The 25,017-nt window shown below is 46.4% G+C and overlaps 1 protein-coding gene across 1 annotated transcript; it reads left to right on the forward strand.

The window, feature by feature from the left end:
* Nucleotides 1-282: 282 nt before the first annotated feature.
* Nucleotides 283-23,899, forward strand: DCT (dopachrome tautomerase). The gene is made up of 8 exons (XM_083501242.1): nt 283-790; nt 7,470-7,769; nt 9,079-9,179; nt 12,105-12,271; nt 14,947-15,126; nt 15,208-15,343; nt 20,654-20,855; nt 23,164-23,899. Exons 1-8 carry the CDS (start codon nt 493-495, stop codon nt 23,343-23,345), a joined length of 1,566 nt encoding a protein of 521 aa, XP_083357368.1. The 5' UTR covers nt 283-492; the 3' UTR covers nt 23,346-23,899.
* Nucleotides 23,900-25,017: the final 1,118 nt, after the last annotated feature.

A 25,017-nucleotide genomic window follows, 5' to 3' on the forward strand; every position in this document is an offset into this window, starting at 1 on the left:
GCCACAAAGAAACCGGTGTCTCCATGCACAGTGCATGAACTCTGATGCTAGCGGTGTTGCAGAGTACAAAAGAGAACAAGCGAGAGAGAAGACAAGGAGACCCAGAGCCAAAGTCTTTCACATATCCCCCACCTCTCAAAAGGCCTCTTTTTGCCCTTGATGTCATGTGCTAAGCACGAGGGTTGGTAGAAAGCTAATCCTTCTAATTAGGGTTTGCTGCCCCTACACAGAAACCCCCCAGCCGTGGCCTCTTGGCAAGCAACAAAGGACCAAACTGTCCTCGTTTCTACCGCATTCAATACAATTAGGCTCCAGGATTAAGCAAACGCCCCAAAGTCTAACCCGGTTGTGGGTTGGAGACCTCATTTGGTCACATAAAACCTGGCTTGCTTGTTCAGCCCAGAGGCTGCGAATAAGACCGCCTGCCCTGAATCTCATGCTGACTTTGCAGGTTGAACAAAGAGAGTCGAGAAGTCCTGGAGTCTGATACTGATGGCCTTCCTGCTTCTTTGCTGCGCTCTCTTAGGATGCCTGAGCCCCTTTTGGCTTCCGGAGACCACGGCACAATTCCCACGGGTGTGCATGACTGTGGAGATGCTGCAGTCCAAGCAATGCTGCCCTCCTTTGGGGCCTAATTCTAACAACGTGTGCGGCTCGCAGCAAGGCAGGGGCATCTGTAAGGAGGTGCAAGTGGACACCAGACCCTGGAGTGGGCCCTACACTCTCCGCAATGTGGACGACCGAGAACGATGGCCGCTGAAATTCTTCAACAGAAGTTGTCAGTGTACAGGTGAGAAGATGATGATGATGATGATAATAATAATAATATAATTTATACCCCACCCACTCTGGGCGGCTCCCAACAGAATATTAAAAACACAACATCAAACTTTAAAAACTTCCCTAAATAGGGTTGTCTTCAGATGTCTTCTAAAAGTCAGATAGTTCTTTATTTCCTTGACATCTGATGGGAGGGTGTTCCACAGGGCGGGTGCCACTACCGAGAAGGCCCTCTGTCTGGTTCCCTGTTAACTCACTTCTCGCAGTGAGGGAACCGCCAGAAGGCCCTCGGAGGTGGACCTCAGTGTATGAGGGCTGAATGATGGGTGTGGAGACACTCCTTCGGGTATACTGGGAGGGAGGTTCCTTACTCTCTGGAGAAAGCCAGGAAGATTCAGAAATATACAGTGGTGCCTCAGGTTACATATGCTTCAGGTTACATAAGTTTCAGGTTACAGACTCCGCTAACCCAGAAATAGTGCTTCAGGTTAAGAACTTTGCTTCAGGATGAGAACAGAAATTGTACTCCAACGGCACAGTGGCAGCAGGAGGCCCCATTAGCTAAAGTGGTGCTTCAGGTTAAGAACAGTTTCAGGTTAAGAACGGACCTCTGGAACAAATTAAGTACTTAACCCGAGGTACCACTGTACTAGAAGGTCCCCATGATTCTGCCGGGTTCCATCTATTTTGCATGTGCAAAATAGACACAAAGCTACATTTTATATTTCTTATTTTCATCCCCAGTACTTGTGATACGTATTGACAGCTTCCGATGTTATTTTTCCCTATTAACGTTCCAAAAACAGCTATACAGAAGCAGGAAAAAAATGGCTACAGGTGCACAGCTTTGTAATGTGTTCAGACCCGAATCAGATGTACATCAGGCAGGAGAGCAGAGTTTGGCACTTTAGCCACTTTTAGGCTTTCCCCCACATTAAAAAGAGCCCTTTTGATTCATGGAACTTACTAATTGCCTGACAAGAACGACACTAAGGCCAATGTACTGTTATATGGTCCTCTTTTTCCTGAATGGTGAAAATTTACAAGGGAAGAGCTACAAATTTGACTTCCATTGGGGGAGAGACCACTAGAGATTTATGGTGCCTTTGCAATATATGTTGAAATTGTAAGTATATGAGCAGAGTATATTGGAAACAAACAGAAACTCCTACAGTAGAAAGCAAATCCCTTACAGCATTTCTGAAAGCTCAGCTCAGCTTTTATACCTCCAGACAATTTTACAGCTCCCAAACTCTCTCTAATGCTCTCTAAATTCAGACTGACATCTGGATCCAACTTTATTTACTCTGCTTCTCACCTAGAGAGTCGTCATCTTCTCCAAGCACTGGATATCACATTGCAGAAGCTGAGGGAGAGATTTCTATTCCAGCTATCTCCCATCATTTGGGAATGTTTTAGTAGCCAACAGACTGATAAATAGATGCTCACAGTCACCAAACAATAACAAAACAGTTTTAAAATGAATACGACATTTTCTTCTCTTCCTGCTCTTGGGTTTTTGAAATGCGTTAATTTGGAGGAAGATCTGGAGCTAATTACCAGTTTAGTAGCAGCAATTAGACAAACAAGAGATCCTTTTGGAAATCTCCAAGATCTCCCAAAGTGTGTTCTCTGGTATATTTGTTTGTTTTTCTAATGCATTAGTTTAACCTTCTGGTGGCTGCTTTGCTGATAATATCGCACTGTTATGCTAAAGGCAGCACTGTTCCGTCTTTGCCAAATGTTTCAGCCACCAGAACACAAAGTGCAGTTATGAGACCTCATGTAAGAACAGCGCATGAGGCAGCTTGAGCGAAAGTTTTGAGCTGACAGATAAGGTTTCATTTGAAAGCATTTGTGTGTTCCGCATCAAATGCATTAGGGTAGCCAATTTGCCCAGAGGCGAGAAAAGGAAAAAGAAAGAAAAGGGCCAGTAACAGTTGCTGCGGTTGTACCTATCAAGTCCCTCAATGTCAATTTGACTGCCAGGTTAAAACACAGAGATAATGCTATGTTAATTTATTCATTATATTTACATCCCATTTTTACTTCAAGGATATTAAGGCAGGGGAAAGGATCCTCCCCACTTTTACTTGGACTAGATAGATCTTTGGTCTGAACTGGGAGCTCTCTTAAGGCACTCATATTTGTAGGCAGTCTAGAGAGGGTATTTTGTTCATGAGCTCCCAAAATCTGGAGCTAGCATTGTCTGCAGGTAAGCTTCAAACAGGAGCCAGGTGGCAACTAGATCAGTGTTTCCCAACCACTGTTGGCCTGGTGTGCCGTGGGGAAAATTCGAAAGATTTTTTTTTTTTTTTTTGTAAAAGTCAAATTAGGTCCTAATCTATCCCTCGAGCGCCTCTTGTCCGTTATTGTGACGCATGAAGCGTGTTCCCGCCCACTCCCCGCCCTCCCTTGCTTCTCTCTCTCTCTCTGTGGCGTTCTCCGCCACTTCCTGCTGGGCATGCGCAGCTCGCCTCGCGCTTCCATTCCGCCCCCTCCTTCCCCCGACTACCCCGCCGCTCCGTTCCTTTCTCTTTCTCGCGTGTCAGAGAGCGGCGGCGCGAGCGCGGCGGTTCCCTCAGGGCTGACGGAGGGCTCGAGGAGGAGGAGGCAGGACATGGAGGCGGAGAAAGCGGTGGCGGCCACCCCCCACCTCCGGCTTGAGGCCCGCGTAGAAAGCTGAGGGGGAGAGATAGATAGAGGTGGGCGGCGGCGGCGGCAGCGGCGACCACGACCAACCGCCACAGTAGTTGTAGCGGTGGCGACGGCGAGCAGGGACTCCCGCTCTCTCTCCGTCGTGTCTCTCTCTCTCTCCCGGGCCCGTCCGTTGAGTCTCCCGCGCGCCTCGGCTACAAGATGAGCATCGAGATCCCACCGGGTCTGACTGAGCTGCTGCAGGGCTACACGGTGGAGGTGCTGCGGCACCGGCCGCCGGACCTGCTGGCCTTCGCCGCCGAGTACTTCGCCAAGCCGCGCTCTCCTTCCTGCCTTGCTTTGCTGCCTCCTCCCCCCCACCCCCAAAGCTTGGAGGTTCCCCGGCGCCGACCCGCAGGTTTGACCCCCTTCTCACACCTGTTCGCGCTCCTTGCACGGAATGGGGCGGATGGGGAGGAACGGGGCTCGCCGCTGCCTCTGCTCGCCCTCCCCCCCTCCGCCGGTGGTCCCGCGATTCTTGGCTTTTTGGCGGTTGGCACAGAAGGAAGGCAAGGGGGAGGGAAAAAAATTGAATCTTACACTTTCATGCGTCCCTCCCGGCGTGACGCTGCGCGCTGACGTCACGGGGCTGTAATGGTGGTGTGCCTCGAGATTTTTTTCATGAAACAAGTGTGCCTTTGCCCAAAAAAGGTTGGGAAACACTGAACTAGATACTTCAGACCACAAAGGTTTCGGTTCTGAAAACAGGGCATTTGCACCTCGTCTTGCACCTCGTCAAACAACACATGTTCTCTCCATCTCCATTTTCTCCATTGTGGGGTGTGTGTGTTAATCTTGACTGTATCCTTCCCAGATGCAGTTAAAAGAGTTAGTGATGACATTCGCTTGCCTGAACCATCTGAAACAATTGCAGCTTGTCATTGCAGTTATCAGAAGAGTTATTTAGAAGTGTGACTTAAATGTCCCTGCAGAGCTTAGGCACTTTAAAACTATCATCAGGCATGACGCTACTTCTGAATGCAATTGTTTTCAAGCCAGAGCAGGGGAAAAATAATTCCTGCTTGTCGGAACTGGTTTGTCCCCATGCACTCATGCCCAAATTTAGATCGGGTCTGCACAACTTGTGCCCCAGCAGCCATGTGGTGGCCCACTAAAGGTAAAGGGTGATGGGACCCCTGACCATTAGGTCCAGTCGTGGCTGACTCTGGGGTTGCAGCGCTCATCTCGCTTTATTGGCCAAGGGAGCCAGCATACAGCTTCCGGGTCATGTGGCCAGCATGACTAAGCCGCTCCTGGTGAACCAGAGCAGCACACAGAAACGCCGTTTACCTTCCTGCCGGAGTGGTACCTATTTATCTACTTGCACTTTGACGTGCTTTTCAACTGCTAGGTTGGCAGGAGCAGGGACCGAGCAATGGGAGCTCATCCCATCATGGGGATTCGAACCGCCAACCTTGTGATCGGCAAGTCCTAGGCTCTGTGGTTTAACCCACAGTGCCACCCGCATCCCGTGGTGGCCCACTAGGACCTTGTTAAATCTTTGCTTGCTTGCTTCTGGTCTGAGGCTGGGAGATTATGAAGCAAGGTGCCAGTACACGACTGATGGTCTCTCTTGAGTTAGGTGGGTCAATCAACACAGTTTGCCAACCTAGCTGGATTTCTTGAGAGACCAAAGTTGTGCATGCTATATATGCAAACCCTCCAAGTGTCCCTATTTTCCAGGGACAGTCCCGGATTTACAGAAGATGTCCCGGTTTCTGATTTGATCCCAGAATGTCCCGCTTTTCCTTAGGACATCCCTAGTTTCATCAGAGAAATGTTGGAGAGTATGGAATAGGATATCCCTATTTTCATTGGAGAAATGTTGGAGGGTAAAAGGTAAAGGACCTTTGGAAGGTTAAGTCCAGTTAAAGACAACTATGGAGTGCAGCACTCATCTCGCTTTCAGGCCGAGGGAGCCGGCGTTTGTCCACAGACAGCTTTCCGGGTCATGTGGCCAGCATGACTAAACCGCTTCTGGCGCTATGGGACACTGTGATGGAAACCAGAGCACACGGAAACGCTGTTTACCTTCCCACTGCAGTGGTACCTATTTATCTACTTGCACTGGTGTGCTTTCAAACTGCTAGGTTGGCAGGAGCTGGGACAGAGCAATGGGAGCTCACCCCATCACATGGATTCAAACTGCCGACCTTCTGTTTGGCAAGCCCAAGAGGCTCAGTGGTTGCAGTTAATGACAGTGGCAAACTCTCAAATTTCAGTGGTGCCTTGCCTGATGCTAAAATTGAGCGCCCCTACCTCTCTCACTCTTTTTTGCAGCATCATTTTGGCACCCCCTGCAATGCAACCACAGTGTTTGCACTTCTATAAAACTGCCTCTGTTAATGACCTACCAACGGGGCAGTGGATCAGTAGCCTTACTGAGCTACTGTTATTAGAGCCATACTTTGTTCTGTGGACACTGCTCCTCCTTGTAGCTAGGGTATTATAAATCAGAAATAATTGAATATGAAAGTCTGACCTATTCCAGTTTTCTTCTGCTAATACTCCTTGTAAGGGATTATTGTTTGAATGCGTCGACTGATTTAGGGCAGAGGTCATGAATTTAATTGCAAGCAATTACCAGCCATTATGGCTCTTAGATGGCTTCTTCCATACTTCATCTTTTATGAATGTGATAGATTTTCCTCGTATGTTGAGACAAGTCAGCAAATCCTGTCCACACGCTCCCCTTTTCTCTGCATCCCATGTGCTCCCTGCACCAAGTGGTGTTCATAGGGTGTTAGTCCCAATCAGTATCTATACTGTCATTTCTTATCAAGTACTGCATTTTGGGGTCTTTCCCCCCCAACCAGCTTTGATCTGAATTGAGGCAAAGAATGACCCTGGCCATGTCTACACAGCCTATACTCTGTTTCTGGGGTTTTTATTTCTGCTGAAGCTAAATCCCAGGGGGCAGGGATCTCTCCAGATCTCAGAACTAGGGAAGGGGAATAGTACTGCTTAAAAATAAATATATATTTTAAATCTGTTCTCATAGCTGGCTCCATGTTACCTACTGCATGGTGAGCTTGCTCATCAGGTTTAGACCTCTTTTCCCCAAATGTCACACCAACTCTGCAGACTTCAGGGAGGATGGCTGGCAAATCTGACCAAGGTAGCAGTCATGGTCTCATTTGTTCACATGGAGGTGGATTTATGGAAACAGCCCTTCTGAGATGTTGGAGAGCATGGAGCAGTCATTTTGGCTGCATACACAACATACATTTAAAGAATCACAAAGAATCATGGAAAATGGAGTTTACCCCTCTCTGAGTTACAATTCCCAGCCTCCTTAACAAATTATAGTTCTCAGGATTCTTGATGTGCATGTATGTGTTTGTGTGCGCTTTTGTCAGGCTTCAGGGAATTGGCTTCCTCCCCCCATGGCGGTAGATAAGCAGAACAAAGGAAAAGGAGTCTTCTTACCAGTTAGAAACTTTAATAATCACAGTGAGAGAACAAAGAACACGTCTCCTAGAAATGGGGTGCTCCCAATTAAGGAATCCAACCCTTTCCGTCCCTATTAATCTACATCACTCCTACGTCTTGTAATCTGAGCTTGTACCCTCTGTGCTTTCTGTTCTGCCACTTTCTGAGCTCTCCTTGACTTTAGAGAAGGGGAGTGAATGCTGTCCAGAGACTGTGAATCTGTTAACCCTCTCTCTCCCAGTGTTTCTTCTCCTAGCTGTTCCCCATCCAGTATTTCCCAGCTTCTGCCTTCTGAGCTATGTCTCTCTGCAAACCACTGTTCCAAATCTATACTGTCCTCCTGATCCTGGGAAGATTCAGGATCTGGAGCAGGAGCAGGCGGAGGGGGAGGGGAGGCTCCCAGAATTCCTCCTCAGTGCAGACCTCCTTAGCACGGTCCCTGATAGCTTTGAATGTTTAGCATTTATTCAGCCTTTAACTCCTCGTCATCACAGAGAGGTTTGTGTAACATCTTCTGCTTCTGTATGCTGACGTATGACTGATGCTGTCTTTTAATACAGGGAACTTTGCCGGCTACAATTGTGGGGACTGCAGATTTGGTTGGTCAGGGCCCAACTGTGACGAGAAGAAGCCTCTGGTTGTCCGGAAGAATATCCACGCATTGACGGAGGAAGAGCGAGAGCAATTCTTGGATGCCCTTAGCCGCGCAAAGACCACCGTTCACCCCGACTATGTGATCGCTACACAGCATTGGCTGAGTCTGCTTGGTCCCAGTGGAACTGACCCGCAAGTTGCAAATTGCAGCATTTACAATTACTATGTGTGGCTTCATTATTACTCAGTCAGAGACACTCTTTTAGGTTGGTGAATTCCATTAGCAAGGGATAAGATAGAAAAAGGTGAAACACACACTAAAAGGAATGTCAACAGAGTGTTGTTGTTGTTGTTTTTAAAGAAACCACTTTGGAAAAACACACAGTAGTTAACATATGAAATGGAACATTTTCAACACAGTGGATGTGATCTGTCTGAGAACTTCCCCTCTTCTGGGGAAGAAGATTTTTTCCCCATTCTCCCTACTTAGGAGCTTTGGAATGCTCCTTGAAGCTTCTTAGGATTCCTGTAATTTTTGGAATAGTCTAGTTAGTAGAAAGGCAGTATGGTTTGTACAGTACTGAGGTTTGAATTTGTATTACATTTATTTTACACTGGGTTTTTTTTTGGGGGGGGGCGCACATACGTTTCTTTAAGAACACACAAGAAAGCCATAAAAAAGAAACCAATAAATCAGAAATAGATGTGGAAATGTTCTAGTATTACATTCCTTTGCCTGAAACATAAAGTTTAGAGCCACATACGATCACTGTTCTGATAGCCAAAAATGGAAATAGTTTTGCATTCTGACTTTCCATGCAGAGCATACAGGATTTTCACCATAGGATAAGAAAAAAGAATGGTGCTGGCAGATAACATTTCATCTGCGCCTACCTGGCCTAATCTGAATCCTGGGCATATGGCAGTCAGCTAAATGGGTAGATATCTAGAATTTTAGAAACAAGAATGTGCCATAATTTATAAGCCAGGACAGCAAAAGGCGCAGCTTTCCCTCGTCTGTCAAGGCATTGTAGCAATGTTTTTAAAAATGGATTTCTATCCAACGTGATAGAGAAAACGTCCCCTTTCTATTTATTTTTTTAAAAAATATTTATTGAGTTTTCACAAATTATATAAACATAAACAAACACACACAAAAACAAATAAGTATAATTTCAAATCCTTATTTTCTTAAGATTTACTTCACTGACCTCCTCATACCTCCCCTTTCTGCATTCAAATTTCAAATATTTAATTCAGCAAATCATCCCCCTTAATTTTATCTAGTTGTAAACCTTTCTTTTCTTTTAACTTAATCTTTACAGCTGTAGTCCACTTATTTTCTATAACCACAACATTTTAACACTCATTAATTTTACAATGTCTCTTAAGATAGTCTTTAAATTTTTTCCAATCTTCTTCCACCAACTCTTCTCCCTGGTCCCGGATTCTGCCAGTCATTTCAGCCAGTCCCATGTAGTCTATCACCTTCATCTGCCATTCTTCCAGAGTGGGTAGGTCTTGTGTCTTCCGAAAACGTCCCCTTTCTAAGTTGAATTCCATTTTAACCCACAGGACCAGGCCGCCCCTTCACAGCAATAGACTTCTCCCACCAAGGACCTGCCTTTGTAACTTGGCACAGGTATCATTTGCTGCTGCTGGAAAGAGATCTGCAGGTTAGTGAAAACACCGACTGGTGTATGTTTGAAAGATGCAAACAGAGAAGCTTCTAAGCCCTCCTTCCCTCCCTCTCACTCCTCCCCATTCCCGAGAGGAAGGAATTCTCAGCATAATGAGCCTCCTCAAGGTTTAGCATTCTAGCACTAAATGGGAAATGTGTAAAGATAGTCCTGAGGAAAGAGAATGATGTGACAAAGGATTTGAACTTCCCTATCTGTTGCATTGGTAAAGGTAAAGGACCCCTGGATGGTTAGGTCCAGTCAAAAGTGACTATAGGGATGTGGCGCTCATCTCGCTTTCAGGCTGAGGGAGCCGGCATTTGTCCACAGACAGCTTTCTGGGTCATGTGGCCAGCATGACTAAACCGCTTCCAGCAGAATGGAATACCATGACGGAAACCAGAGTGCACGGAAACACTGTTTACCTTCCCGCCACATTGGTTCCTATTTATCTACTTGCACTGGTGTGCTTTTGAACTATTAGGCTGGCAGGAGCTGGGACAGAGCAACGGGAGCTCACCCTGTCGTGGGGATTCAAACTGTTGACCTTCTGATTGGCAAGCCCAAGAGGCTCAGTGGTTTAGACCACAGCTGCATTGGCTGGTAGACGGATCAGTTGAGGTGGGGATAAACTGTTAGGATATTTCCGTTCCACCTTAAAAGGGAGCAGGCTTTGGGAGTCACAGAGTCTGCGCATGTCCTATTCACATGATGTTTATGTTCTGATATTCCTTTCGTTTTTGCCAGTCAGCCAGAGATGTTGACACAGAACGGTCACGTTTTCTTTTGTTCTGTTCTACGCTAAATAAAGTCTGTAAATATGCTAAATATACTCTTCTGCGGTGCAAGCTTTTGGCTGTGTTTCTGCTGATAAACAGTGTACACAAGCCTGGAATGTGGCTAGGAATTTCCAGAGGCTTCGTGTCGCTAACTGCTGGATCTGCCTGTCTACGGGAGGCCGATGGATCGTCCAGAACTCCGGCTTGGGGGCTCGTGATGGACACTATCTCCCTGGCAGATTCCCAACATAAACTACACAGAAAATAATCCAAGGCCACCCCACTCTAATTAGGCATGTAAGAATGATTGTTTTGGATGTCCAGGCGGTGACCCCCCGACCCCTGAGAGACCACTGCATGCTTTGCTGTTGGCTCCGCCCCCTAATAAACAGCATGAGTAGACCCCTTGGCTGGCCCTGCCTCCACCAGTGCCACTGATTGGATTATTTGAACCAAGGTTTGGCAGGAACACCCAACGGCTGTGGCATCAGGGAGGCGGGTCAGCATGGCGAGCTGGTAAGTCCCACGAGTCTTGGGGGTGCTGCACATGGTCCCACAAAGGGCGCCCACCATCTGAGGACTGAGCGTTCCTTCTCCCCCCCCCTGTATTTTCTCATGCAACACTGTTTCCATTCCACTGCTGTTCATCTTCTGCTAAAACTATGTTTGTCTCGCTGTCTGTTGTCTGCTATCATTACATTGTTCCTCTCTTTTCATTTTGATGCAAAGGCAATCCATTGGATAGCTCAGTTGGTTAGAGCATGGTGCTGATAACACCAAGGTCGCAGGTTCAATCCCTATATGGGACAGCTGTATATTCCTGTGAAATATACCATATTTTTCACTCTATAGGACGCACTCCCCCCCCCCCCAATGAAGGGGAAATGTGTGTGCATCCTATGGAGCGAATACAGGGGGGAGGCAGGCAGGAAAAGCCCCCAAAAGCCGCACACAAGCTCCGCGCGGCTCTTGCAAGCTTTTCCGCAGGAGGGACAAGGGACTGACGCGACCAGTCAGTCCCTTCTCCCTCCTCGTAGAAAAGCCCACAGGAGTCGCGTGCTCCTGTGGGCTTTTGCGGGAGGTGGGGGTATTGCCATAGCCCCACGACCCTCTCCCGGCTGGAGAGGTGGCGCGCGGCTATGGTAGCAGCCTCTCCGCTGTGCGCCTTTCTGCTGCTCCCCGACCTGCTCTTTGGGGCTGGCGGTGGGCTTCCCCCCCAGCACCAAGGTAGCCGCCTGAAGGTGACTGAACGCACCTTGAATGGCACCTTGTTTTAGAGGGGGGAAACAAGGGGGGGGGAATTCTCCTCTCTGTGCAGCACCTCCTGCCGCTTCACTGAAGGGGCACTGGGCAGAGAGGGGGACAATTTTTTTTCTTGTTCTCCCCCCTCTAAAACAAGGTGTGTCCTATTGTCCGGTGCGTCCTATAGAGCGAAAAATACGGTACTCAGAGTCTAGAGTGGATTTCATGCTCTTTATTCAGCTCATAGTGGTGCGGAGGAATGAAAGTTCCCCCAGAATGTCTGCTTTATATACATTATTTACACAATGGGCCCCACATGATTGGCTAATTCCGGGATTCACCTGTAGGCCAATCAGGTTGCGGATTCACTTCCACCTGGAGCTGGATTGGGTGGCTCCTGTGGACCAATCAGACTGCTGCATTTGGGACCCTATTGTTCTAGGACCAATCAGACTGCTGCATTCTGAATCCTATTGTTCTAGGACCAATCAGACTGCTGCCTTTTGGATCCTATTCAACTCAGTACATAACATCCTGCATTGCAAAGGCTTGGACTCAATGATCCTCAGCGTCCCTTCTGATAGAATCATAGATTTGTTTTGTATGCAACACAAGGCAGATGTGTGTGTGTGTGTGTGTGTGTGTGTGTGTGTGTAGAAACTTTGTGCTCTGATTTCAGGCAAATATAGCACACCTACCTGAAGAGATATCCATGTTTTTGTAGGGATTGTGATGACCTGGATTTGAAAAAGGAAAGCGACAGTTTGGGAAAGTGTTGCAAAGAGGTTATATGAGGTTTGTTGAGATGTGGAAATAATTTTAACAAATGTTTTATGCAAAGAACTAATCCAAAGTGGTTTCATTTCCACCCCCTCCATTTCCCCCCCCCTCTTGTTTTTAGCGGATGATTGGGAACGATTCCTTTGCATTGCCTTATTGGAATTTTGCTACAGGCAGAAATGAATGTGATGTGTGTACTGATCAGCTTTTGGGAGCACCGAGTCCAGACGACCCAAACCTAATAAGTCGGAATTCAAGGTTTTCACAGTGGCAGATAGTATGCAACAGGTAACACAATTTTGTTTAGAACTGAGGTATTGGGGATACTTATGCATCCAGGTTTTTAACTCCTCCTTTGATTTATTTTTTTTTGAGCTGTCAATAAATTCAAGAATTATCTGCCTTTTCCTTGATGAATGAACTCACTCATTGCATTTAAAGAAATGCCGCATCAAAACCTCAATAAAGGTGACATTTTAAAATCTCTGGAGGAAGTGTAAGATAATTTTCGGTTTAATGAGCAATAGCTGCCACCGAGACTTGGTTCAGATGTAATGCTAAACTATGGTTTGGTGCTACATACAGACTCTGTTTTCCAACTTCCTTCTGCAGCACAGCTGTAGTTAACTCTGGTTTGCGCTTATGCCCGAAGCCACAACCGTGGTTAATCTTCACTATGCTTTAGCGAAACAAACCAGGACCACAAGCCACAGTTTGAAGTTGACTTGTTTTCCTAAAGTGTAAATAAGACTGCCCACAGTTTGTTTGGGTTCAGACATAACAACAAACCTTAGTTACCGTATTTTTTGCACCATAACACTCACTTTTTTCCTCCTAAAAAGTAAGGGGAAATGTCTGTGAGTGTTATGGAGGGAATGCCTACGGGTGGCATGCCTATGGATTTTCCTCCTCTAAAAACTATGTGCGTGTTATGGTCGGGTGCGTGTTATAGAGTGAAAAATAAAGTAATCAAAAATGGAAGAAAAAGCTTCTGATTTCCTCTCAGCAAATTGGAGAGGAAGGGGGGGGGGAAGAGAGCGGCTTATCCATAGGTGCCTGAATACAACCAACTATTTGAAGAAAAATCTATTTTTAATTTGTTGAGCATGATTTATTTCACCTTCCTTGCACATGGCTCCAAGAGGGATTCCTCAGTTGGGACCTCTAACTCCCCGAGCTCTGAATCTGCCTGACCATTATCTCAACTGTGTGAGATAACTGTTATCTCAACACAAAGATCCAACATTTTGTACCTCCTGTGCAGGGCCGTCTTAAGCATTAGGCCTAGGACCCACGTACCTGTTGGGATACTGCCAGGGAGATATAGTCCATCATGGCCCCAAGCCGGCTGCCGGATGATCCATCAATCCCTGTAGTCACGCACTATCAGCAATAGCGGCATGAGTGTCTAGAAATACCTTGCCACATTCCAGAGCTCATGCACACTCTCATCAGCAGTTAATTGACAGCAGAAGTCGCACTCAGGTGAGCATTATCTACAGACTTTATTCAGCGTTGATCAGAACAAAGAAAGACATGACTGTTCTGCGTCAGTGTCTTCGACCGAGAGAGAAATCGAAAGCAACAGGAAACATAAACATCCTGTGAACAGGACATGCGCAGACTCTGTGACTCACAAAGCCTGCTCCCTTTTAAGGTGGAACGGAAATATCCTAACAGTACCTCTCCTGGTATGTGCCACGGAGGACCTTAAGGTCCACAAATGACAACATCTTGAAGGTCCCAGGTCACAAGGTGGTTAGATTGGTCGCAACTAGGGCCAGGGCCTTTTCAGTACTGGCCCCGACTTGGTGGAACGCTCTGTCACAATAGACTAGGGCCCTGCGGGACTTGACATCTTTCCGCAGGGCCTGCAAGACAGAGCTGTTCCGCCTGGCCTTTGGTTTGGACTCAGCCTGACCCTTATGTTTCCCTCCCCTTATGGTTTTGATCTATGGGCTACTTTTAAAATGAGGCTGCATTTCAAATTGCATTTTAACCTGTATTTTAAATTGCCCCCCCATTATGTTTTTGCTGTAATTTTACTGGTGTTAGCCGCCCTGAGCCCGGCTCTGGCCAGGGAGGGCGGGGTATAAATAAATTTTATTATTATTATTATTATTATTATTATTATTATTATTATTATTATATCCGGCACCGTGGTACAAAACTTTTCCCAGAGTTTTTTTAAGGAGGACTGCACTGCCGGCAGGGCTGCAGGAAGTGGTCAGCGGCTGGAGGGCGGCTCCTCCAGTGGGGAAGAGGCGGAGGCTGGATGCGACGCCTCCCGGCTCACCTGGACGCTTTGTGCCGTGGTGGCCACGGCAGACGGAGGCTCCAGGCGCGGCACTGCTTCAACGCGGCATGGTGGAGGTGGGCAAGGGTGGCGAGCTGATTCTGGGAGGAGCTGCGTCCAGCTTCCGCCTCTTCCTTGGCACCCTCCAGAACTTGGCGCCCTGGCGCCCCGTGCCACTAGCCTCTATGGGTAAGACGCCCCTGCTCCCATGCTCCCTGGTGCGCAAACACTTGATGTATGGGTGATCAACATTTCCCCCAATGGGAAGATTAACTAAGGACCGGCCAATCACCGTATTTTTCGCTCCATAAGACGCACCAGGCCATAAGACGCACCTAGTTTTTGGAGGAGGAAAACAAGAAAAAAAATATTCTGAATCCCAGAAGCCAGAACAGCAAGAGGGAGCGCTGCGCAGTGATCCCTCTCGCTGTTCTGGCTTCTGGGATAGCTGCGCAGCCTGCATTTGCTCCATAAGATGCACACACATTTCCCCTTACTTTTTAGGAGGGAAAAAGTGCGTCTTATAGAGCAAAAAATACGGTAATCTTCCAGTTAAAACCAATGAAAGCTTTTGGCCTGTTTTCCTCCCTGCATAAAATCAGTAACAAGAAAGCTCAGCACAAAATCAAGTCTGACTGCTTCATGTCTCTCTATTTGTAAACCCAAGTTTGGATGACTATAACCGCCTGGTTACACTTTGTAACGGGACCAATGAAGGACTTCTGCAGAGGAACCCATTCAGCAAAGCAGGGGACCGGCTACCAACCATGGAAGATGTCCAGAATTGCCTCTCTCTGCAAGACTTTGACAAGCCGCCTTTCTTTCGGAATTCTAGTTTTAGCTTCAGGTTAGTTCTTTGGTTTGCATCGTTTGCTTTGCTGCACAAGGGAGCTTGTGAGATGGTAATGCTCTGCGTTGCTTGACACAGGAATACTTTGGAAGGCTTCAATGAACCCAACGGAACCCTGGGCCCATCAGCCGTGAGCCTCCATAACTTGGTCCACTCAGTCTTGAACGGAACGAGTGCTTTCCCTCATTCTGCAGTGAACGATCCTGTCTTTGTGGTATGTCCTTATCTCATTTTGGGTCCCTTGAAGTCCTTGTAACCAAATATGCCTATTGGGATGTGGGTCTAAACCACTGAGCCTCTTGGGCTTGCCAATCGGAAGGTTGCCAGTTTGAATCCCCACAATGGGATGAGCCCCTGTTTATCTGTCCCAGCTCTTGCCAACCTAGCAGTTCGAAAGCACGCCAGTGCAAGTAGATAAATAGGTACTGCTGCGGCGGGAAGGTAAACGGCATTTCTGTGCGCTCTGGTTTCCGTCATGGTGTTCTGTTGCACCAGAAGTGGTTTAGTCATGACCCGGAAAGCCGCCTGTGGACAAGCGCAGGCTCCCTCGGCCTGAAAGCGAGATGAGCACCCCAACCCCATAGTTGCCTTTGCCTGGACCTAACTGTTCAGGGGTCCTTTACATTTACCTGTTGGGGAACATTTCCCAGGAGGACCACTTCTACGAATGAGAACAGAAGTCATGTCTTCTCTTGATTATTTGGTGTACCTGCTGGTGCTATCCACCCAATATTGACGTTTTCAATTTTCGCTAGAGCCAGACATGTGCCTTTTTTGGAGCTGCGATCTTCAGCAAGACACGTGGCCAGCCATGATCGCACACGTTTTTAGGTGCTGTGCTCTCACATGAGAGCATGCCCCCCCCAAAAAAACAGGTTGTCCCGGACCTGTGATGGGTGGGTTACACAGATCCCCTGGAGTCAGTGAACCACTGGTTGAGAACCACTGGGTTAAAGTGTTGCTACTTCAGAGTTAACCAACATATGTCAAAAGTACTCAGGTTGGTGAATCGGTGATCTGATGCCCTATAAACAGACTTTAGTCCACTTTCGAAATCTGGCCTGCGTTTCAAAATAATGGAATGAATTGTGGAGGTAAAAACAACTCTCTGATCCGATCATATAGACACAGACGGGAGGAGGCTGTGGAACACCCTCCCATCAAATGTCAAGGAAATAAACAACTATCTGACTTTTAGAAGACATCTGAAGGCAGCCCTGTTTAGGGAAGTTCTTAATGTTTGGTGTTTTTAATTTTCTGTTGGGGAATATTCCTCAGCCTAGAGTGGCTGGGAAAACCAAGCCAGATGGGTGGGGTATAAATAAAATTATTATTATTATTATTAAGACAAATCAAAATCTGATTCATTACTAGTTTTGTTTTGATAAAGTGTTTACAACCCTTTTGTGAGTGTCCTATTCGTGCACCTCACAGAACCCCTATGTGGGCAGACGGGGGAGGGGGGGAAGCAGGGAAGGAATATTTCGTATGCATGAAAGTGCCTCTGTTAATTCATAAGATCTTCCATCGGTGTTCTGGGGGCATAATGGAGTATGTGAGCTCCATCTGGCGGCTAAATTAAAGCTCGAACCCTGCAGCTTTAGTAATGCAAATAGAAGAACTACGGTACATGGAAAAAAACTTGTAGGAAATCTAAGAACTCTGATTGACTGCAGTACCATTCTGTAACGATGCCTAAGGAAAGAAGCCACGGCTGTGTTCCTTCATGGCAGGTTTTTAAAGAATGGTTGATACCCAAAGAAGGAGGTGGATTTTCATTCTCTGTGGCCCAGAGAAGGAATCATAGAATCATAGAATCATAGAGTTGGAAGAGACCACAAGGGCCATCGAGTCCAACCCCCTGCCAAGCAGGAAACACCATCAGAGCACTCCTGACATATGGTTGTCAAGCCTCTGCTTAAAGACCTCCAAAGAAGGAGACTCCACCACACTCCTTGGCAGCAAATTCCACTGTCAAACAGCTCTTACTGTCAGGAAGTTCTTCCTAATGTTTAGGTGGAATCTTCTTTCTTGTAGTTTGGCTCCATTGCTCCGTGTCCGCTTCTCTGGAGCAGCAGAAAACAACCTTTCTCCCTCCTCTATGTGACATCCTTTTATAAAAATGAGAGGCACAAATACAAGATGGGTGACACCTGGCTTGAGAGCAGTACAGTACATGTGAAAAGGATCTAGGAGTCTTGGTTGACCACAAACTTGACATGAGCCAACAGTGTGACGCGGCAGCTAAAAAAGCCAATGCAATTCTGGGCCTCATCAATAGGAGTATAGCATCTAGATCAAGGGAAGTAATAGTGCCACTGTATTCTGCTCTGGTCAGACCTCACCTGGAGTACTGTGTCCAGTTCTGGGCACCACAATTCAAGAAGGACACTGACAAACTGGAACGTGTCCAGAGGAGGGCAACCAAAATGGTCAAAGGCCTGGAAACGATGCCTTATGAGGAACGGCTAAGGGAGCTGGGCATGTTTAGCCTGGAGAAGAGGAGGTTAAGGGGTGATATGATAGCCATGTTCAAATATATAAAAGGATGTCACATAGAGGAGGGAGAAAGGTTGTTTTCTGCTGCTCCAGAGAAGCGGACACGGAGCAATGGAGCCAAACTACAAGAAAGAAGATTCCACCTAAACATTAGGCAGAACTTCCTGACAGTAAGAGCTGTTTGACAGTGGAATTTGCTGCCAAGGAGTGTGGTGGAGTCTCCTTCTTTGGAGGTCTTTAAGCAGAGGCTTGACAACCATATGTCAGGAGTGCTCTGATGGTGTTTCCTGCTTGACAGGGGGTTGGACTCGATGGCCGTTGTGGTCTCTTCCAACTCTATGATTCTATGATTCTATGATTCTATGATATATTTGAACATGGCTATCATATCACCCCTTAATCTCCTCTTCTCCAGGCTAAACATGCCCAGCTCCCTTAGCCGTTCCTCATAAGGCATTGTTTCCAGGCCTTTGACCATTTTGGTTGCCCTCCTCTGGACATGTTCCAGTTTGTCAGTGTCCTTCTTGAATTGTGGTGCCCAGAACTGGACACAGTACTCCAGGTGACGTCTGACCAGAGCAGAACCTGAAGGCACAAGATGCTGTTCTCAGTAGAGCTGATGCCCCATGTAAAGTTTCCTGAACTCCACAGGGATCTAAATGTAATAAATAAAACTGATAAAAACAGAGAGAAAATGAAAACCCGCATCCCAGGACCAGCCTATTAGAGAATCTAGATATAGTAATATTGATATATTATTAAATCCAACCTTGCAATTCTTAAATATTGTTGCTAGCTTCCATCTGTCTCAAGAGAATATTGAGTGCACCACCAAATCACTGTGCTAGCTGCACCAAAGTAACCTTCCACTGTGTGCAGCTTGGGCAGTATGTATGGAGGTCCTGGGCTGTCTAGACAAGATCTCCCTGATTCTTTCTTCTTCTTCCTTTGATTGGTGATCACTCGTATAGCTGAGTAAGATTGTCTCCCATAAACACGGTTTTAACAATGAGTCCGTAAGTGACTGTGGAGGCCAATTCTAGATCCACACGTCCTTCCACAGTGGGGACATTGAAAATCCAGTCAGGGAAAAAGGGAGGCAGACTATGTTTAGGGCACCTTTTCTAGCTCCTTCCCCTTTTTGGGGTGAGCCGAGTGGATCCTAAAAAGGACCGCTCAGTCATGGATACAGCTGCTGAGCTGCTCAACTGCCTCGTTCCTTGAGTCAGAACGACTAAATCTGTATCCACCGCCCATGTGCCAGTTCATGACTAGGGGCTTCCAGATTTCACGATCCTGCCCCCGTTACCATTTGCCGATCACCGTGGGACTTTTGGGGTTTGGCTTTGGGTTGGGTTTTTGGAAGATGCCTGTGCTTGAATTTGTTCTATGTGTGTAGATCAGTGCATGCTGACCAGTGCACAGTCTTCGCAGTAAGGCTCTGTTCCAATGGCATGAGTAGTCACGATGACCAGTAGATTCTTATCTGCTGCAGCCTTCATCCACCTTCACAGCTGTTGTAACATACCGCTTGTTATTACCTCCCTGATGTGGTCCAAAGGAAAGCAGAGCAATATGTTTGACACTAGCTTGGCTGCAGGAATTGCTGGAAAGAGGTGTACAAGGTCCAACCATCTTAGGGACTCCACTCCAGATTTGTGTAGAGTTTATTCCTTAACCTTTTCTTTTCCCAAAGGTAAAGGGATCCCTGACCATTAGGTTCAGTCGTGACTGACTCTGGGGTTGCGGTGCTCATCTCGCTTTATTGGCCGAGCGAGCGGACGTACAGCTTCCGGGTCATGTGGCCAGCATGACTAAGCCGCTTCTGGCGAACCAGAGCAGTGCATGGAAATGCCATTTGCCTTCCCACCGGAGTGGTACCTATTTATCTACTTGCACTTTGACGTGCTTTTGAACTGCTAGGTTGGCAGGAGCAGGGACCGAACAACGGGAGCTCACCCTGTCGTGGGGATTCGAACCGCCGACCTTCTGATCGGCAAGTCCTAGGCTCTGTGGTTTAACCCACAGCGCCACCCGCGTCCCTTTTCCCAAAGGTATCCTGTGAGATAACAAGATGGGCTACTTTTCTGGGTTGAAGAGCGCCATCTGCCCCTTACTTCCTTCTACAACACCTGCAGAAACCATATTTTTGACCATTGGACCCACTCTTAGTCTCATCTGCTCAATCCACTGCAGCCTCACTTTGCATGCAGCAGAAGTCCTTAACTCACCGAGGATTTGAGGCTCATTTGCTCCCCTTACCTACAGATCGTGGCTTCATTTATCTGAAATTTGGATTATTTTAAATATTGAGTCTTGGTGTCACTTCAAAGCATGCCAGGAAGTAACAGCCAGCACTGCTGATTGCATTATGATAGGACTAGGAAATGTGTGGGCCTTCAAGTGTTGATAGACTCCGACTCCCATCAAGAGCAGGCAACCTCCCATCCATCTGGTCTAGGGAACCACCCACTAACAGTGCGTCAGTCTTATCTGCCTTGAGCTTCAGTTTGTTGGCTCTCATCCGGTCTATTACTGAGGCATGACATCGGTCCAGCACATCCACTGCCTCACCTCACAGATATAAAAGAGAAACAGAGTTGTGTATCATCAGCTTATTGCTGTCAATGTACAGTGGTACCTTGGTTTACGAACTTAATCCGTTCTGGAAGTCCGTTCTCAAGCTGAAACCGTTCTTAAACTGAGATGTGTTCCCTAATGAGGCCTCCTGCCTCCGATGCCCTGCCACCATTCGGCTTCCATCCTTAGACCAAGGTAAAGTTCACAAACGGGGACACTACTTCCAGTTTTGCGGAGTTTCGTAAACCGAATAGTTCATAAATAGGGCTGTTCTTAACCGAGGCACCACTGTGCTTCAAAACTCCAGATGACCCCACTCAGTAGTTTCATATAGATGATAAACAGCACAGGGAATAAAATGAACACGGGCAAATTATTTGTTTTCATCATATTGGCCTGGGCATATCCCTGTGAGCTTAAGATCATGTGTGAATTGGCTTCCCAGGTCCTCCATTCCTTTACGGACGCTATTTTTGATGAATGGATGAAACGATTCCGCCCATCTGGCAGTGCGTGGCCCGAAGAACTGGCTCCTATTGGCCACAACCGGAAGTTCAACATGGTGCCTTTCTTCCCTCCAGTGGCCAACGATGAACTGTTTCTACCTGCAGAACAACTTGGCTACAGCTATGCCATTGACTTGCCTGGTAACTAGATAGTTTTGTGAGTTATATAGTTTAGCTTGCAAGAGCTCAGCACTGCAGCATGTACCCGTTGTCGCAGTGTGGTACCACTCTGGGCTAAAGGCACAGCGTGGTAGCCTTTGCCAAACGGGTGCCCCTGGTTGTTTTGGTTTACAATCCCCACCGGTTTAATAGCATGGCTATTAAAAACAATGGAAGCATTGTCAATTATGGCAGTTGTCCAGGGATTTAGTGTAATGGTTAGAGTGTGGCTGTGGCTTTGTTCTTTGTTCTTTTTACAAAATTTATTTATTTGGTGTTTCAAATTAAAAATTTAGAGTTATATTAGGCATAAATCATAAAAGCAAGATTCCAAGGAATTTCCTGGACTTCCATCCTCCCCTATTTTGGTCCTATTATTAATCCTATTTCCTCCCTCATCTTTAATCCAAATCCTTTACCTCTTCCACTATGTCTGTAATTTAACCTTAAACTACAAGTGATATTCCAATCCTACTAACGATTTTAACTGTTTACAATGGTCTTTAAGGTAGCTTATAAATTTCCCCCATTCCTTATTGAAATTTTGGTCTTCCTGATTTCGGACTCTTCCGGTCATTTTAGCCATTTCAGCATAATCCATTAACTCCATCTGCCATTCTTCTCTGGTAGGAAATTTATCTTCTTTCCATCTCTGGGCCAGTAACATCAGTGCAGCCGTGGTCGTATACATAAATAGTATTTTCTGCTCCTTTGGGATTTCCACACCTAGAATTCCTAAAAGGAAGACTTCAGGCTTTTAAACAAAGGTTATTTTAAACATTTTTTTCCAACTCATTATATATAATTTCCCAAAATCCTTTTACTACCTTACAATTCCACCACATATGATAAAAGGTGCCTTCTTTCCCCTTACATTTCCAGCATACATTTGAGCACGTTTTATACATTTTTGCTAATTTACTAGGAGTTTGATGCCGTCGGTACATCATTTTCATATAATTTTCTTTCAGTGTATAACATGCCGTGAACTTCAAGTCCCCAAAATCACAAAGCTATTTATCTGTTTGACATCTGTTGGGGGAGGACGTTCCACAGGGCGGACGCAACTACCCAAAAGGCCATCTGCCTGATTCCCTGTAAGCTCATATCTCACAATGAGGGAACCACAAGAAGACCCTCGGACCAACAGCTTCAGACACTCAGTGTCACTCTCAGCACCAGCCAACCCTTGGCAGCAGACATGCCAACTTTGAGGGCTGACGTATCTCCGGCCCTTTCAGTCTTTGTTGTGGCCTAGGACTCTCATACCTACGGGACCGCCTCTCCTGATATGCCCCATGGAGGACCTTAAGGTCCACAAATAACAACACTTTGGAGGTCCCAGGTTGTTTTGGCTTACAATCCCCAACTAGGGCCAGGGCCTTTTCAGTACTGGCCCTGACTTGGTGGAACGCTCTGTCACAAGAGACTAGGGCCCTGGAGGACTTGACATCTTTCTGCAGGGCCTGCAAGTCAGAGCTGTTCCGCCTGGCCTTTGGTTTGGACTCAGTCTGACCCTTATGTTTCCCTCCCCTTATGGTTTTGATTTATGGGCTACTATTAAAATAAGGCTGCATTTTAAATTGTATTTTAACCCATATTTTAATAAACTGGTGTGGTTTTTTTTAGTTTCTCTCTCCCCCCCCCCCATTATGTTTTATTGTAATTTTATTGGTGTTAGCTGCCCCGAGCCCAGCTCTGGCTGGAGAGGGTGGGGTATAAATTATTATTATTATTATTATTATTATTATTATTATTATTATTATTACTACTACTACTACTACTATTACTATTATTATTATTATTAAAGGGGCTGGGACCCCTTGGTATTGAGGGGGCCCAGTGCATGCCCCACAGGCGTGACACATAACATGCCGTGAACTTTAAATCCCAATTCCATAACCTCTCCCAAGCTGTGAGCTGTATGTTATACCCAAAGTCTCCCGCCCAGTGTATCATTACAGATTTGACCTGTTTGTCATTTGTAGACCATAATTGGTGTTATGTACTGAAGTTCTCACCCTGGGCCAGCAGGGGGATAATGTAGATAGTTTTCACTCAGGTCCACTTATGCAAATAAGGGACTGAAAGTGACGTTCAGTGATTGGATAATTACAGAAAATGGTTACTGTTGCGTTCTAGTGGAGCTCTACATAAGCAGGCTGGCTGAACCCTTCAGTTCAGTTCTGTTCCGGCCTGTGAATAAACAAGAGCTGTTTGAAGAATCGCTGTGTCGTCTGATATGTTCACCCACAACTTAACAATTGCCTTTGCTCTTCTGCCTTCACAGAATCGGCTGAAGAGGCCCGCACTTGGGCTCTCATGGTTGGGTCAACCATTGGAGGAGCTCTGATTGCTTTACTTGTTCTGGTCCTTCTGCTTGTCCTCTTCCAGCACCGGAGACACCGGAAAGGTTTTGAGCCGCTAATGAACGCAAGGTTTAGCGTGAAGAAATACAGCGACGAAGCCTAGGGGGGTGGGTGGGTACGAAGTGTTTTGCAATTGACTGCCCTTGAGAAGTCAGTTGGTCAACACATACCATTTGTCGCTTTAGCATCTTGACAGAGAACAACGCCCGGACAACTTATACTTTTATAACCAGTTCAACTAAGCCTCCATTCCTTTCTGATTTGAGGCTGACATCTCGCACGTCAACACCCTTTGAAAGGACAGGTGCAGATCTTGATTCCTGCAACTCATCGGCTCTCACAGGATTTAAAGTGGGGTGCTCACATGTGCAGGAAGGAATCCTCCCCAGCTTGCCGAATCTCTGTGAAATTGATTTGTCCGCTCTTAGCCCAGAGTTACCTTGAGAGATTTCTCTTAGGTGTTATAGGTGGCTAGGTGCACAAATATAGAGGAGAAGAACTGATGTGTTGCACACATTCAAAATACAGTGGTACCTTGGTTCTCAAACGCCTTGGTACTCAAACAACTTGGAACCCAAACACTGCAAACCCAGAAGTAAGTGTTCTGGTTTGCAAACTTTTTTCGGAAGCCGAACATACTCCATTTTGAGTGTTACACTGAGGCCTGTCTGTTTTTGCTATCGTTTTTGCGGCTTTATTGTTTTGTTTTTGTGACTATGTGGAACCCAGTTCAGCTACTGATTGATTGATTGTCTGCAAACAACTGCAGTACATTGACTGCAAACAATGCAGTACATTGTTTGTTGCTTTCATTTTATGGATCAGTGGTCTTGTTAGGTAGTAAAATTCATGTTAAATTGCTGTTTTAGGGGTTGTTTTAAAAAATCTGGAATGGATTAATCCATTTTGCCTTACTTTCTATGGGAAAGCATGCCTTGGTTTTGGAACACTTTGGTTTTGGAACGGACTTCCGGAATGGATCAAGTTTGAGAACTAAGGTACCACTGTATGCCTTGTTATAGACAGGCAATGCTGATATCCACATATCCATCATATGGGTAACACCACTTTGATCTCCTAACTACTTAACTGTGAATGCTGTTCTAACATTTATTTAGCACAGCGTGCTAAGTGCTGTACAGAGCATGCCCACGGTGCTTAAAGAACACTTGCCAGGGGAGAAGTGTTGTCGTTTGCTACCTTCCTATATTTTTAGTCGGCTCTGAGTGCTTATTACACTGTGCTTCGCATGTTTCACTGAAGTGTTCTGTATACATTAAATTCCTCATCTCTTTGTGTGCAGTAACATACTTTGATTCCTACTTGTATGTCTGCTCCCTGGTGAAAAGGTGTCCACCAGTATCTGATAGTGCTAATTGCCTGTTGAAGAGCATGAGAAAAAAGTGGATTCAGTGGGCCTCTCCCCTCTATCCTGCTTCCAAAAGTGATTATTATTTGTTTTTATCTCAGTTTTCCTCTAAGGACCTCAAGAATAATGCATGGCATTCCCTCTCTGCCCATTTTATTTGCATAACAACTCTTGGAGGTACCGTATTTTTCGCCCTATAGGACGCAATTTTTCCCCTCCAAAAATGAAGGGGAAATGTGTGTGCGTCCTATGGGGCGGATGCAGGCTTTCGCTGAAGCCTGGAGAGCGAGAGTGGTCGGTGCGCACCGACCCCTCTCGCTCTCCAGGCTTCACGGACCTCTCCGCAAGCAGCGGGAGCGCTCCCGCTGCTTGGGGAGAGTTGCTGGCATCCCGAAGCCTGCGCGCG

This window comes from Podarcis liolepis (assembly GCF_965112155.1).
Source record: "Podarcis liolepis genome assembly, chromosome: 4".
Classification (NCBI taxonomy): domain Eukaryota; kingdom Metazoa; phylum Chordata; class Lepidosauria; order Squamata; family Lacertidae; genus Podarcis; species Podarcis liolepis.

Bases quoted from the DNA above. Each gene is read 5' to 3' on its own strand.
- DCT (XM_083501242.1), top strand. From the start codon at position 493: ATGGCCTTCCTGCTTCTTTGCTGCGCTCTCTTAGGATGCCTGAGCCCC. The intron at 15,127-15,207 runs GTTAGTTCTTTG...TGCTTGACACAG, and splicing joins AATTCTAGTTTTAGCTTCAG to GAATACTTTGGAAGGCTTCA. The intron at 20,856-23,163 runs GTAACTAGATAG...CTGCCTTCACAG, and splicing joins CTATGCCATTGACTTGCCTG to AATCGGCTGAAGAGGCCCGC.